Source organism: Anarhichas minor, unplaced genomic scaffold, assembly GCF_050575085.1.
Source record: "Anarhichas minor isolate MPS153535 unplaced genomic scaffold, ASM5057508v1 ptg000136l, whole genome shotgun sequence".
NCBI classification, from domain to species: Eukaryota; Metazoa; Chordata; class Actinopteri; order Perciformes; family Anarhichadidae; genus Anarhichas; species Anarhichas minor.
The window spans coordinates 12,241,514-12,254,017 of NW_027466582.1; the positions used below are offsets into that span (position 1 = coordinate 12,241,514).

Consider the following 12,504-nt stretch of genomic DNA (forward strand, 5'->3'; position numbering starts at 1 on the left):
TTTGATAGTAAAAAATCCCCCTGAAAATCTTTGCAATAGAGACTATTCTTTCTCTGCTGATATTGTACCTGTTGTTGTCCACATAACGGATGAGCATGGGGTAGAAGGCGTAGAGGTCTCTGCAGAGCACAGCAAACTCATCCAGGATGAGCAGCTCGGCCTCCTGGTTGTCACCTTTACCGTCGGCCTTCAGCAGCTCCTCTTCAGCCACAACCTTCGTTTGCAGCACATCAACAACTCATCTCCAGCAATCAATTCATTAGCAAAAAATGTCCTCACACAAGACCCCCCTTCCACCTCAGTGGTAATAATCTCCTCCCTGTATGCTCTCTCAGGAAGTGACAAGAGTTATTGTTACTCTCAGCAGGTGTGACTAAGCATAACGTTGGTAGACCAGCTCTTCTGACTACTGACTGCTCCATAAATACACTATAAATTCAGTCCCTTTACGATGGAGTCAGCAAAAAAAAAAATCTACTTTACCCACAAGTGTCATTGAGCATAGGATACAATGTACGTTATATTTTAAGCTCCCACCTTCACTGTCTTCTGCCTCAGTTTGTCCAGTGTGGGCAGGAAGTGGGTCCTCAGCAGATCTGCTCCAGCCTTGCAGATGATTGGCTGAGAGTAGACTGGAGACAGAGACGATGGAAAATATATATTCTGGACATGGGCAGCTGAGATATACAGACAACCACAGTCATTCCTCTGTCGCTGGAGATTATTGGCTCTGGTGTCAAGTGTCACAACTGTCAAACTATATTTAGCACTTAGTTTTAGAACAACCACAAGTTTTTAAGTTATATCCGCAACTGTGGTTTTTATCCTCGTCTCCGAAAGTACAATAGTACGCAAAACAGGAAATATTATTCAAAAGATAGTTTAATACAGGATACACTATATCAATTATTCGCTTGTTTAATTTACTTGTATGTAAAGTCAAATATTCAAATGTGGTTTTAAGAAGTGATGCTTCAGGCTATCTGCCTTCACAGCAGCTAATTATGTTGATCTGGCCTTTCCTGAACTCCCGCTGAGGATTGTGCACTGAAAATACTAATGTTCTACGAAAAGAACATTAACATTGCATTAACATGAGGTTTCCACAAGGGCATCATCATCTAGAATACCTTTGGAGAGTTTTCATTATTATGCTCAAGTTTCACTTGTTTGTTAATATGTTTTAAAGGAGAAAAGGAGACAGCGGGGTAGTTTCTACATCTGTTGAGAACAAAACTCACCACCTAAGGAAATGTAATTGCATACTTCCATGAAGCAATTCATTTGTAAAATTCTCTCTTCCGTTTCCCAACAAAGCAAAATAAACCTAGTACAAGCCCTGCCTTTGCAAGTCTGGAAAAAAAACACAATCTGACCGGCATGAAACCCTTTCAAATCATATTTGTTCTTTCTCTAACAGCCTGGAGCCTGGCACTCACCTGCAATCCTCTTCATCCAGGGGGCGTCGTCGATGCCCAGGTTGTTGTTCAGGATCTTGAGGATGTTTCCCAAGATTAAGCTGAGGTGTTCAGAAGTCACCATAGTGCAGCACTGGGCACCTGTAGGAGAGTTCTCCGAACCTTTCTCCCACCAGTAGGACAGATAGTTACACAGCATGGGAAGGACCACCTCAATGACCTGCAGGAGAGAGGCTAGAGTTCAAATGTCTGCATGATTGATTTTGAGGCAACACAAGAGTTGTACAAATCGAATTTGTGCAAATGTGTCACGTAGGTGAATAGTTACTTAAATCTCAGTTGTGCAACACACTGATACGGTCTATAGGATATATTTGTACGATGTTAACATTAAAATACTTCATAGTAAGGCATAGTTTGGACAACATACAGTATAACATGCATATCTTCCATAAATAGACCATGTTCCACAGAGACTTTTTGTAACTACGCCACGATACTCTTTAGCATTCAAGTAGTGACCATGTGGGACCAAATGCCTATAAAAATGCAGATGTTTGTATACATTCAAATATCCCATCTGTCCTTCTGACCTCTGGCACGTCGCTGTAGTGAGCACCAGACTCTGAGACGTCGCTGACGTCTTTCAGCAGTCTGTCAAGACGAGGCATCTCCGGAGACATCTCCTCCACTTTGTCCGGCATACTCAGGACTGAAAAATAAAAACACACAGACAACATTTAATGCTCTAAAGTATAAACGTTACACAGCAACAGCAAAACACTGTAAATGAGTGGGATAATGATCAAAAATAAAAAGGAGCATCAGGTGGACACTCACTGGCTCTCTCTCGGGGGGTCTTTGTGTTGAAGACAGACAGAGGGTTGTGGGCGTTTAGGTGGGGCTCCAGGAACGCCACGGGCATGGCTCCCACCAGGGTCGCCAGGCTCTCCCCCAGCACTGGAAGATGCCTGCAGATACACATGTACATTTATGAAGTGTAATAAAAAAAAAAAAACACACCAAAAATGTATCTTTATGTAACTTTATTTTGCACAACAGTTTTTTTATTTTATTTTATTGCCAGTTACAGAATAATGGTTTTAATGAAATGCAGTTGACACTATGAAGTGTTTTTGTTGTCTCCTTTCCCCTAGGTTGATATAGTTTAGAAATATAACTAAATAATAAACCTCTGCCTTCATTTTGTAACGCATACTGTACCACAGAAACTATTGCATAAGTGTATCATAGTATATTTTTAAATAAGTATATGGGTACATGAGGTATCATAAATTGTCCTTCAAGTCCTGAGTGCATTTGTCACACATATGAGTTCATCAAAAAGCCTTACAGACAAATCCTAATTAACAGTGACAAGCATATTATACTTCATGAAATACTATTTCACAGTTCCTTGATACCAATTCTAGTAGATGATAGAAATTATAGCAAGCATTAATCATTACCAAGGAGTCTTAAACTTATCAAATAGACAGTACTGCTCATGTGTTGAACCAAATACCAATTTACATCCTGCTGCAAAGTTTAAGAAAGGTTTGTCCACCTACCTCTCCACGAAGACGTTCTTTGCTGTTCCCAGACAGTAGAAACAAGTCAAGATTCGGTAGCAGGAAAGCTGCACATCATCCACTGAAACAAACAAAAACACAAACTTTTTACTTGCATAAAAACAACAGGAAGAGAAAAAAAATTCACAAAGTATGGATTGTGGCCGCTGATAGCACCATTAATTGAGCATCATTTGCAATCGCTATATTCATGTTTGCTTTTTAAAGAAAACGCAATATAAATGAAATGAAATCAGTGATAAACACAAACTCACACAGCAGGTCCAGTCCAAACTCGTATGTTGTGATGTGCTCAAAGATGGCAGTGAGGATGGGCAGCAGCGCCACAGTCACATAGTTGATGCTCTGTGTGACGCTCTTCATCTGGACACGGGACTGCATGAACTTCCCCAGTTTTAGCATCTCTAGCAGCTTCTCCAGGTCCTCTGCCGCGCTCTCAAAGAAAGTCCGAAACCCGGCTTTGACCAGCTCTGAGCCGGACTTCATCACCGTTCTGAGAGAGGGGAGGGAACACAGGGGCTAATGTGCACGCTCAAGACTATAGTTTTATTGTCTACTTGATGGGTCACTGTGCATATACAGACACCTTACCTGGTGTCAAGTGTGTGGGAGAGAATGTCCAGACAGCTCACCATCATTGCAGAGTCACTTCCTGTGAGAGAAACATTTACTGTAGATGTGGAAAGAGATTTCAAAGCAAAGGGGCACACGAGCATACAGAGGCAATGCCAACCTTACCAAAGAGAGAAATCCTGTGTCTGACAAGAGCTGCCAGCTTACAGAACAAGCTGGAAAAGAAAGACGGTAAGGACAGAATTGAAAAAAGCAAAGTAAGAAAGGAAATAAGAAAAGTTCTGATGGAAATATTGAAGAGAACATCTTCACTCCTCCCACTGAGCTAAAAGGGAGGACTCTCTGAATAGCAAAAACCTGACGATGGAAAAGGCTGATGACACAGATTATCCATTGCGTCTACACAGTACCTGGTGACCATCTCTTTCTCTTTGTTGGAAGCACAGCCACAGCTGCTCAGGCTCTTGCTGGGCGTGGACAGGAAGTAGAGACAGTGGTTCTTGAAAGTTTGATCCATCAGAGGAAGCAACACCTGGAGAGAAGAAATGCAGGGATGAGACTCAAACCTTACTCAAAGCTTTATTAAGAGTGAATTCAACAACATGTCAGTGGTTCTGTTGCAAAAAAAAGTGTTCCCGACCTTGGCAAAGAACTTGATTTCCTGGTCATGAGGCGATTTGTCCGTCTTCCCACTAGTGGCCATAGCCTCTGGATTAACAACAGTGTTAAGTGGCGAGGTCAGCGTCGAGGACAAATTCTGAATCAATATAAAAATGTCACACACTCACCAAGATGAGCGATAAATTCCTGGGCAGAGTCGATGTACTTCAGTAGCCTTTTGAGGAACTTGTAGGAGAAACGCTTCTCCATGGATGAAGAGTCCTGCTCCATGTCTTTCTGACCTCTGTCAGATTACAAAAGTCAAGAAATCACGAATAGTTACTGTTCAGATTTGGGATGCACCAACTGCAATTTTCCAATGACCGATTACTATTTATCACTTGTATGTTCACAGTAAAACATTGGCAATTAAATAACTTAATTTTTCTCCAAAAGTTACGAGACCTTCTTGTTGCCAAAACCTTTGTTTTTAAGGTTGTTCCTCCATTGCTTCTTTTGGACTTAAAGGTGTTTACAAATTGCAAACTTTATGTGTTTTTCACTCACACTGAGGAACTTTCACACCGACGTCATGTTGTGTGTGTGAGGTTAGTGTCCGTGTCGATGTACAGCACGTGTGTCTCAATCAGTGCTTCTCTTGATTAAATTACTCTTTTTTTTTAATCAATTACCAAAAGCAAAGTGTTTCGATACAAAGAATTAAATGGTTTGTATTCATAGCAGTGCACATTAGGATTTAAACTAGAATGACTTCATTAAGCACAGTCTAAAGTTTTGCCATATACAATACAGGAAACTTTTAAAAGTGCTTTGAGCTGTTGTGACATTGTGCTTTGTGTTTCTTAATGTTGCTTATTTCTTTAAGGAAGGACAAACTGCAGGGAGAGGAGGGTAACCTTATGATGGCATAGCCACTGATCTGCAGAAATCTGAAGAGCTCCTGGGCCTTCTCTCGGTCTCTGTACTTCTCTTTAGCTGTCAGGGTGTCATAGGGAACCAGCAGCGGCTGGGTCCCTCCTCCTGACAAGTCAAATCAAATTCAAAAATCATTTTCATACCCATTTTACACAGCTCACTAGTCAGAATTACCGCAACTCAAGTGTATTTTGAAACTGCACACTAACACACCTTTGCTAACGAGTTCAGTTTTCTTCTTCTTGGCCCAGATACTGTGGTAGTTTTCTGCTACAACCTCCACCATGCCCTGCAGGTACAGCACACACTCAAATGTAATCAAGTCTGAACACATTGGGTTTGTGTTAAAAAAAAGACAATTCGCACACTTGAGACTAGAGCATAATTATGTAACAACTGTTTTAGAACAATGATCATATTATTACAACAATGAGAAAAAGTTGAACAAAAACCAACCTGTAGCTCTCTAGACAAAGTGACATTGTGCAGTTCCATTGGAGCAGGACTGAATCCATTAATCTACAAAGTCAGATAGAGACAACACAAGCACAAACCAGATTTCAATATTAAAAGCTACAAATGCATCAGCAATTTTAAATATTTCTCATCAAATCAATGTGAGGTTTAGAAAATTGAATTTGATGTGCCGGAACCATCTTTAAAAAGGGAGAATCTTGTGAATTTAAGTGTTAGATAGGAAATAAGTATCACAAAGGAAACATCTGTGAGAACATTCATGTCTGATTGTGATCCTACATCAGGATGTTACCTGAGACTCAGAGGTCTTTCGCTGCTTTTCACTTTCTCGTTGTTGGAACATGGCGTCTCCTTCCTTGGTCCTCTCAATGTTCCAGCCCATAGCCAGCATGCTCTTCAATGACTCTCTCACTGGCCAGCGGTACGTTTCTCTCTCCTGCATATTGAACACACAAAAGTTGATGCGAGAGTTCAACATGGGTGAGAATGTTCATACAAGACAAACCCCATCTGATGTGTAAATAAAACATTTTCTAGAGGTTATTTTCCTGTTGGAGTTTCATGTTAAAGAGTAGTTTAGCATGACGCATTCAAAAATGTGTTGCCAAGTTGGCCAATTAATTTGTCCTCTTAAGAAATTGCAACACTGGCTCTGCCCCTGCATGCAACCAACACCATTATGTCCGTCTTTAAACAGCTTTGCCACAGTGAGAGATTTCTTTCACTCAGAAAAAAAAGTACCTTATGTTTGAAGCACAATCAGCAGCTGAAAGAATGCTTCCTACTCCCCTAACGGCAGCTGTGTATGTACCAGTGTGCATGTACCTTCTCACTCAGAGCTTTGTAAGGCTTCAGCAGTGGATGGGTTTTGGCCTGCTCGTCCAGGCTGTCTCCATGTTTCCAGCCTATTGACACCTGCAACAACAGTTGCAGCCTTATAGTACTATGCATTTCAGGAATATAAACTAAGTGATATATCGTGAGTGCTTGGTGGCCAGGCATGCTACTGTACCACACAGAACACAAATAAGACAAATTTAGGGACTAACCTTCTCCGAGGACCACTTGTCATGGGAATGCTCTGCATATTTGTTGGCAATGTACTCAAGCTTTTCAGGAAGAGCGATACTAGAAAGTGAAAATAATATTGAAATAATTATTTCAAAGTCAATTTTACTTGTATATTGAGCAGGCAAAAGCTTTGTTTTGATTTACAGACAAACCCACCAATCGTGATTAAATTGCCGTTTTTAAACCAAAGCTAACATTGGCAGAACAGTTTTATATGTTTGATTCATTTTTTTCCAAAAATTGTACCTTTTAATCTAAAAGTAAGTAAATGCATTTTCAGACCACTCACTTGGCGGTGTTGATGGGCTTAGGATCAAAGTTGCCCTGTGCATCCACTGATGCCTGTTTCTCCAGTGTTGCTCCGAGACTGGCATCCACAAAGTCGGGAGGCAAGGCTCCAGCGATGGCACACAGGCATGACATGGCACTTTTGAAAAGGTCCGCATCGTACTTCTACAGAAGAGACAGATCAGCAGAATGAGGACATGTCTGCTTAGCTATTAGATGGACAGACTGAGTCGAGCAAAGACAGGAAGAGGAAACGATGAGGAGGCAAAATAAAAGACGGAAAGCTGGATAAAGTCTGCACCAAGAGATGGCTTGTCACAGACTGATAAATGATTCATCTGTTTTGGCTTCGCCTCAGCTGCACTGCTCCGAGGCACTCCATTCAGCTTTCATTTCACTACCTCCTGACTACCAAGAACTTTCTTGTTTTTTGTTGTTCTAAGTTTTGTCTAAAAAACAGAATATAAAAAAAATCAACAGCAAACAGAGGACAGCTTTAGAGAGCAGACACCAACACACTACTAAACATTTAGTTATGCAACAGAGATTGATGGCTTTGCCTCCTGATTTATTCTCAGAGATAAAAAAATGAGCAGGAGGAGGAATAGATAAACAAAATAAAGATAAGTAATACAGCTTTCCAAAATCATAAACACTACAGACACACACTGTCAGTGGATCTTGATGAATAATCTACACAACAGGGTTTCTGGTTGTACCTTCTGAGATAGGGAGTCAAAGATTCCCCAGAAGAGTTTCTTGGTAAGGAGGAGCTCCTCCTCGGAGGCTATGCCAAAGCTGGCCATACCAGAAGGCAGGCAATAGTACTTCCAGTTCTGCTCATAGTGGTTGGTCAGAAGCTAGAAATCAAATATAAGGAGAAAACATAACGATTTTAGTTCAACTATATAAAAAATGATTGCACATCAATGGCCAAAGAGTAAGTTTTGTACTATTTATGCTGTATTTCATGTATAAAGGGTAAAACACATGATGCCTCATGTCACCTGCCTTCAAACAGACTTAAAGAAATGCTTGGATGAGGAAACAATATGTCTGTGCGTTCAACACACAGCAAATGAGGAGGATGAATGGGTTGTGAAATATGCGATGCCTCCGATTGCTCGTTATAATTACGCCATAACTCTCGTTTCAACTAATAAATCAAGCACAATAGTGAAAAGAAACCCGTCTAGTGTCCCACCCCTATAGGTATCTTGCAGTATTCAGTGAGCATAGGAACGTCGAACACCAGCCGCCTGAGTAGCTGCTGCATCATGGAGGGACGCAGGTGCCTGTGAAATATAAGAATTACATTAGTGAAACATAAAAACACAGGAGCAGTGATTCGAGACTCCCTCATAAATTTGATACAATAGCCACAATAACTGCAGATTCAATCCATTATACACACCACACTTATCCGATTTAATTCTCTCATGTCCAATTAGACCAAGCTGAGCACCTGAACTGAATTATAAATGTACTCTGAAATGTGGCCTCATCTCTGTGGCAGTGTATTCACAAAGCTGCATGATTCAGGGTCAGTCGAGGTTAAACTCTGTCAAAGACATTAAAAATGGCTGCCAACATTATGTGGTTAAAATCCTTAAGTATCAGTGTGTTCATTCTGTAATTGGCTGTTAGTAAAGTATAACGTTGCTGATGCTGAATTTGGCCCTGATAAAATTGAAATTGTTCAGTTAGTGAGGCAGTATTACTCTTTGTGGCAAATCACACATCTTACATATCTAGCCTTATTCATTAGACAAAATAAACATTTAGGGTTTTAGGTAACAATTACTTTGAATCCCTACTAATTCAAATTAAGTTTACCTGCGTTAACTGTATAAATGTTATAAAGTCAAAAATATCAGATTATTTGAGTCTAAAAGTGCCAAAAGATTGGTAAAATAGCCCTGAATCTATTATGCCAAATGTTAGCGTTTCCTGCAGTTTGTCCTACGTGCTGTTCAATATGTGTTGCACTGTGCCTGAGGCAAGCCGTTTGACAGTGCCATTGTTTGAAAGAATAATGGCGCAGCCTCTGCAAATCTCCAGCTCCCCTTTTTTTATTTCCCCTCGGCTGAGTCTGATCAAAGCTCAGCGGGACCTTACTTGCAGATAGCCAGCAGACACTCCTCGATGGCGTCCCTTTGGGCTTTGGTGAGCGAGCGTCCTTTGGACAGCCGGTAGATTGTCTGCAGCGTGGAGTCAATCAGCTGTGCGTAGTGCTCCGTGTTGCTGAAGAGAGCGGCACAGCGGGTGAGCAGAGGCAGCAGGGCCGAGCCGATGTACCTGTTCATGACCAACGCCGTCTCAGTGGTGCTCAACACCTCCTGTGGAACGGAACACAATACATGTGAACTAAAGGATGAAGAGGCACAAAACACATCTCCCCACATCTGATGATTAATAGAAAGTTGGAGTGAAAATAGGCTCCCTTACACATGCTAGCAACAAGCACTTTTACTTTGTGCAACTACAGGCTAAAAGACTCAAATGTGCTCTTTTAGGATACATGGGAAACAAAGGTTTTGGTTGTTGGTAACAAAATGAAGGTTTGAAGGTGAAGGTTTGCTCAGGATTTATAGTGAAGGTTATCGGGGTTTCCTCTCACTCACCGTGTCGAGAGACTCAGAGGCTCGCAGGTCAGGCAGGAAGCCGACCTCCAACATGTGGAGCAGGAAGCTCTGGTCCTCGATGCCGTACACTCGTTCCAGGAAGAGCACCATGGAGGCCTTGTGGTCCGGACAGAAACAGGCTGACATGTCAGGTTCCGTCAGCGTACCATCTGAAGGTTAAACACATTTTAGGGGGAAAAAGTTTCAGTTCAATGTGCCGTGTGTAAACATTGTACTTATCGTTTCTATTTATTGTGATACTTTTCTTAGTGTTCCTGACTGTTAAAGTGTATTTATCTTAAAAAGTGAATCTTTTAATACAGTATGAAATGATACATAAATGATGTAAAGATGCATTATGAACAGTGTATTTTAGGTAAAAGTTCAGGAATGATAAGCTGTGGAAAGCAAAATGAGTTCAGTCATTTCAGACACAGCTTGCTTTCTTTTAGGAAAATGTCATAAAGAAAATTGGATATGAAGGAAATTTTCTTGTGTGATTGCTGCTGAAGATGGCTGAAACTAATTTTTCTTTTCAGTAGAAAGAGGGAGAAGTGAGCAGATATTCACTCCTGACAGCCGGGCTGGTGTGACACATTTTCATGATGTACCTCCAGAGCGTAGGAGAGCTGAGATGATTTGTGCAGATACATTCATTTAAGTAATGCAGCATGTTAGTTCAGTAGGCAGCAGAGACTATTTGAATCTGATATATTGTAGCTTTTGTTTGTATATTCGGCTTAAATCAAAATGTGTTATCAGAGTGCTGTTTGTGAGACCAGTTTCAGGATGAGAGAGAGAGAGAGGAGGAATGCACACCAGCGCTGGATAGGTACTGATCAAGATAAAAGCAAAAGTGTGAAGTAAGATATTCACGATATAAAAAACGATTTAATAATTTACCAATGTTTTAACATGACAGTTTCTCCAGGGTATTAAGGGACAAAACACCGCTGTTCCTAAAGAGGAGACCCTCCAGGGATAGACATAATATCTCGGGACGACGCCTTGGTATTCATGTACCTATAGACGACAATTTTATACAAAGTCAAAATCAACATTCAGGCCATTAAGGCCAAGGGTTTTTAAGGAATAGATCCCAAAAGCCTATCAAAGTCTTATAAAAAGTAATTTTCTCTATGTCCATGTAGCAGAGAGCATTATTTGCAAGAACAGCCTAAATAAACTGTCACAACAGTGTAGGTAATAATTTTACATCTTATGGTGCTGCAATTTATCACTTAATACCGTGCAGAATACGAAACGTTGGTACATTTTAAATCATTATTTACATCGTTGCTACGAGTGTGCAACTTTCTTCTTTCACACCTGAAACCAGTTTCAGGCTTTAATCGAGTCCAAAAAAACCTTTTCTTTTGTCACTTTTGGCTGTTAGAGGTTTCCTCCCCGCTACATTTTCAAACTGACCGTTGCTTGTTTTTGTTGCTGCACCTCGTTCAACTTCCATTATTTTTTTTCCCTGTTTATCATTTGCTATTCAACCATCAACACCTGCATGACTTCATACAGAAATAAATAAAACAACAACCACTAAGACCAACATACCTTTATTAAGCACAGGCATTTTGAGGGGGATGCTGATGATGCCCACCAGGTCAGTGGTGGGAACCAGAGAGCGCAAGATGGCTCGGATACGCAGCGCTTCACCTTTACCCGCATTGATAAGCTGTAATAGACACAAATAGGAAATAATAATAGAGGAGAAGTACAAAGTACTAAGTGTGTCATGGTCAAAAATTAAATTAAATACCAAAACGAATGATAAAATACATTAAGGGCAGAGTTAAAATATTCTGTACTCTGCAGGAGCCAGAAGACCAATGCCAGTGGATCTCAAACGAGGCAAATGTTCATGAGGGATTAAAAGGTCTTAAATACTGTATAGTCTGGAGCCAGGTCATGAAGAGCTCTAAGGGTAATCAATAGGATCTTAAAATCCATTCTTGAACAAACAGGGAGCCGATGTAAAGAGGCTAAAACAGGTGTGGTATGATCATACCTCTTGGTTGTGGCTAAAAGAGTGAACATTTTTTTTTGATTAAGAGGCAGCTGCAAAAATCAAGGCGCAAAAAGATAAAAGCATGTACAACAGTTTCTGCATTTTTAAAAGGTAAAATAGAACGTTATAATAAACATTAATATCCAACGCCCTATTTCATTCCGGTCATTGTAGTGGCCTCTGTTATTGTATAGAGGAGTGCGAGTCTGTGCATGATGAAGAAGGTCCTCACATGCATCTCTGGAGCGCAGCGTCCCAGCAGGTCAATAAGAGCCGAGTAGAAGGACATGATGGCGTTGCCCATGTGAATAACTTCTCCTTCTTCCTCACCAGACCTGAAACGCACAAACACACCCATATAGGATACTGCAAACCTCCCTCTTACAAAGACAATCAGGAACCATGAGCTCAGCTAGTAATTTGAGAAGACAATGGGAACCAGAAGAGAAATAGATTACAGCAGTTATGTGAGGAATTATAACAATGCGTTGGCACAATACATGATCTCCAGACAGGCCACTGAGTTATTCACATTGATTTTGACTCACTTCCCAATCCCTCGCCTCACTTCATGCAATACTGACCTACCCCATTAAAATGCAGTCAGTGTATTACAGCCTTTGCATAATGATGTGAGCCGGCAGGGCCCCAGCACTTTCTACACAGCTTTACTCACAGCTTCCGTCAATGTCGAGGCTGCTATATTCTTTTCTCTTAAACCTCTAACTAGACAAGCATTTCCGTGTGACGTCTTTAACTCCACCTGTTCCCAGCCGTTTATTTTTTGTTCAAATGTATATTGTATATTGAATAGGGGTGACCCCGAAGTCGGGGATTCGATCTAAGGAGCATGATTCGCAGCAGTGGCGATAAAATGCGATGATGAATCAAAAGATCATTCCATT

General features: G+C 40.9%; 1 protein-coding gene across 1 annotated transcript in view; it reads right to left on the bottom strand.

The window, feature by feature from the left end:
• The window catches only part of ryr3 (ryanodine receptor 3), a 102,229-nt gene that overhangs the window by 19,559 nt on the left and 70,166 nt on the right, over nucleotides 1–12,504 (bottom strand). Inside the window, 25 exon segments of the mRNA XM_076084058.1 lie at nucleotides 69–214; nucleotides 538–632; nucleotides 1,440–1,638; nucleotides 2,012–2,130; nucleotides 2,259–2,389; nucleotides 2,990–3,071; nucleotides 3,265–3,503; nucleotides 3,602–3,662; nucleotides 3,749–3,798; nucleotides 3,994–4,115; nucleotides 4,224–4,291; nucleotides 4,372–4,487; nucleotides 5,101–5,224; nucleotides 5,333–5,408; nucleotides 5,576–5,638; nucleotides 5,889–6,032; nucleotides 6,422–6,511; nucleotides 6,646–6,724; nucleotides 6,957–7,120; nucleotides 7,675–7,815; nucleotides 8,160–8,250; nucleotides 9,074–9,294; nucleotides 9,580–9,749; nucleotides 11,146–11,266; nucleotides 11,832–11,934. Coding sequence (XP_075940173.1) covers nucleotides 69–214; nucleotides 538–632; nucleotides 1,440–1,638; nucleotides 2,012–2,130; nucleotides 2,259–2,389; nucleotides 2,990–3,071; nucleotides 3,265–3,503; nucleotides 3,602–3,662; nucleotides 3,749–3,798; nucleotides 3,994–4,115; nucleotides 4,224–4,291; nucleotides 4,372–4,487; nucleotides 5,101–5,224; nucleotides 5,333–5,408; nucleotides 5,576–5,638; nucleotides 5,889–6,032; nucleotides 6,422–6,511; nucleotides 6,646–6,724; nucleotides 6,957–7,120; nucleotides 7,675–7,815; nucleotides 8,160–8,250; nucleotides 9,074–9,294; nucleotides 9,580–9,749; nucleotides 11,146–11,266; nucleotides 11,832–11,934 — 3,015 coding nt within the window.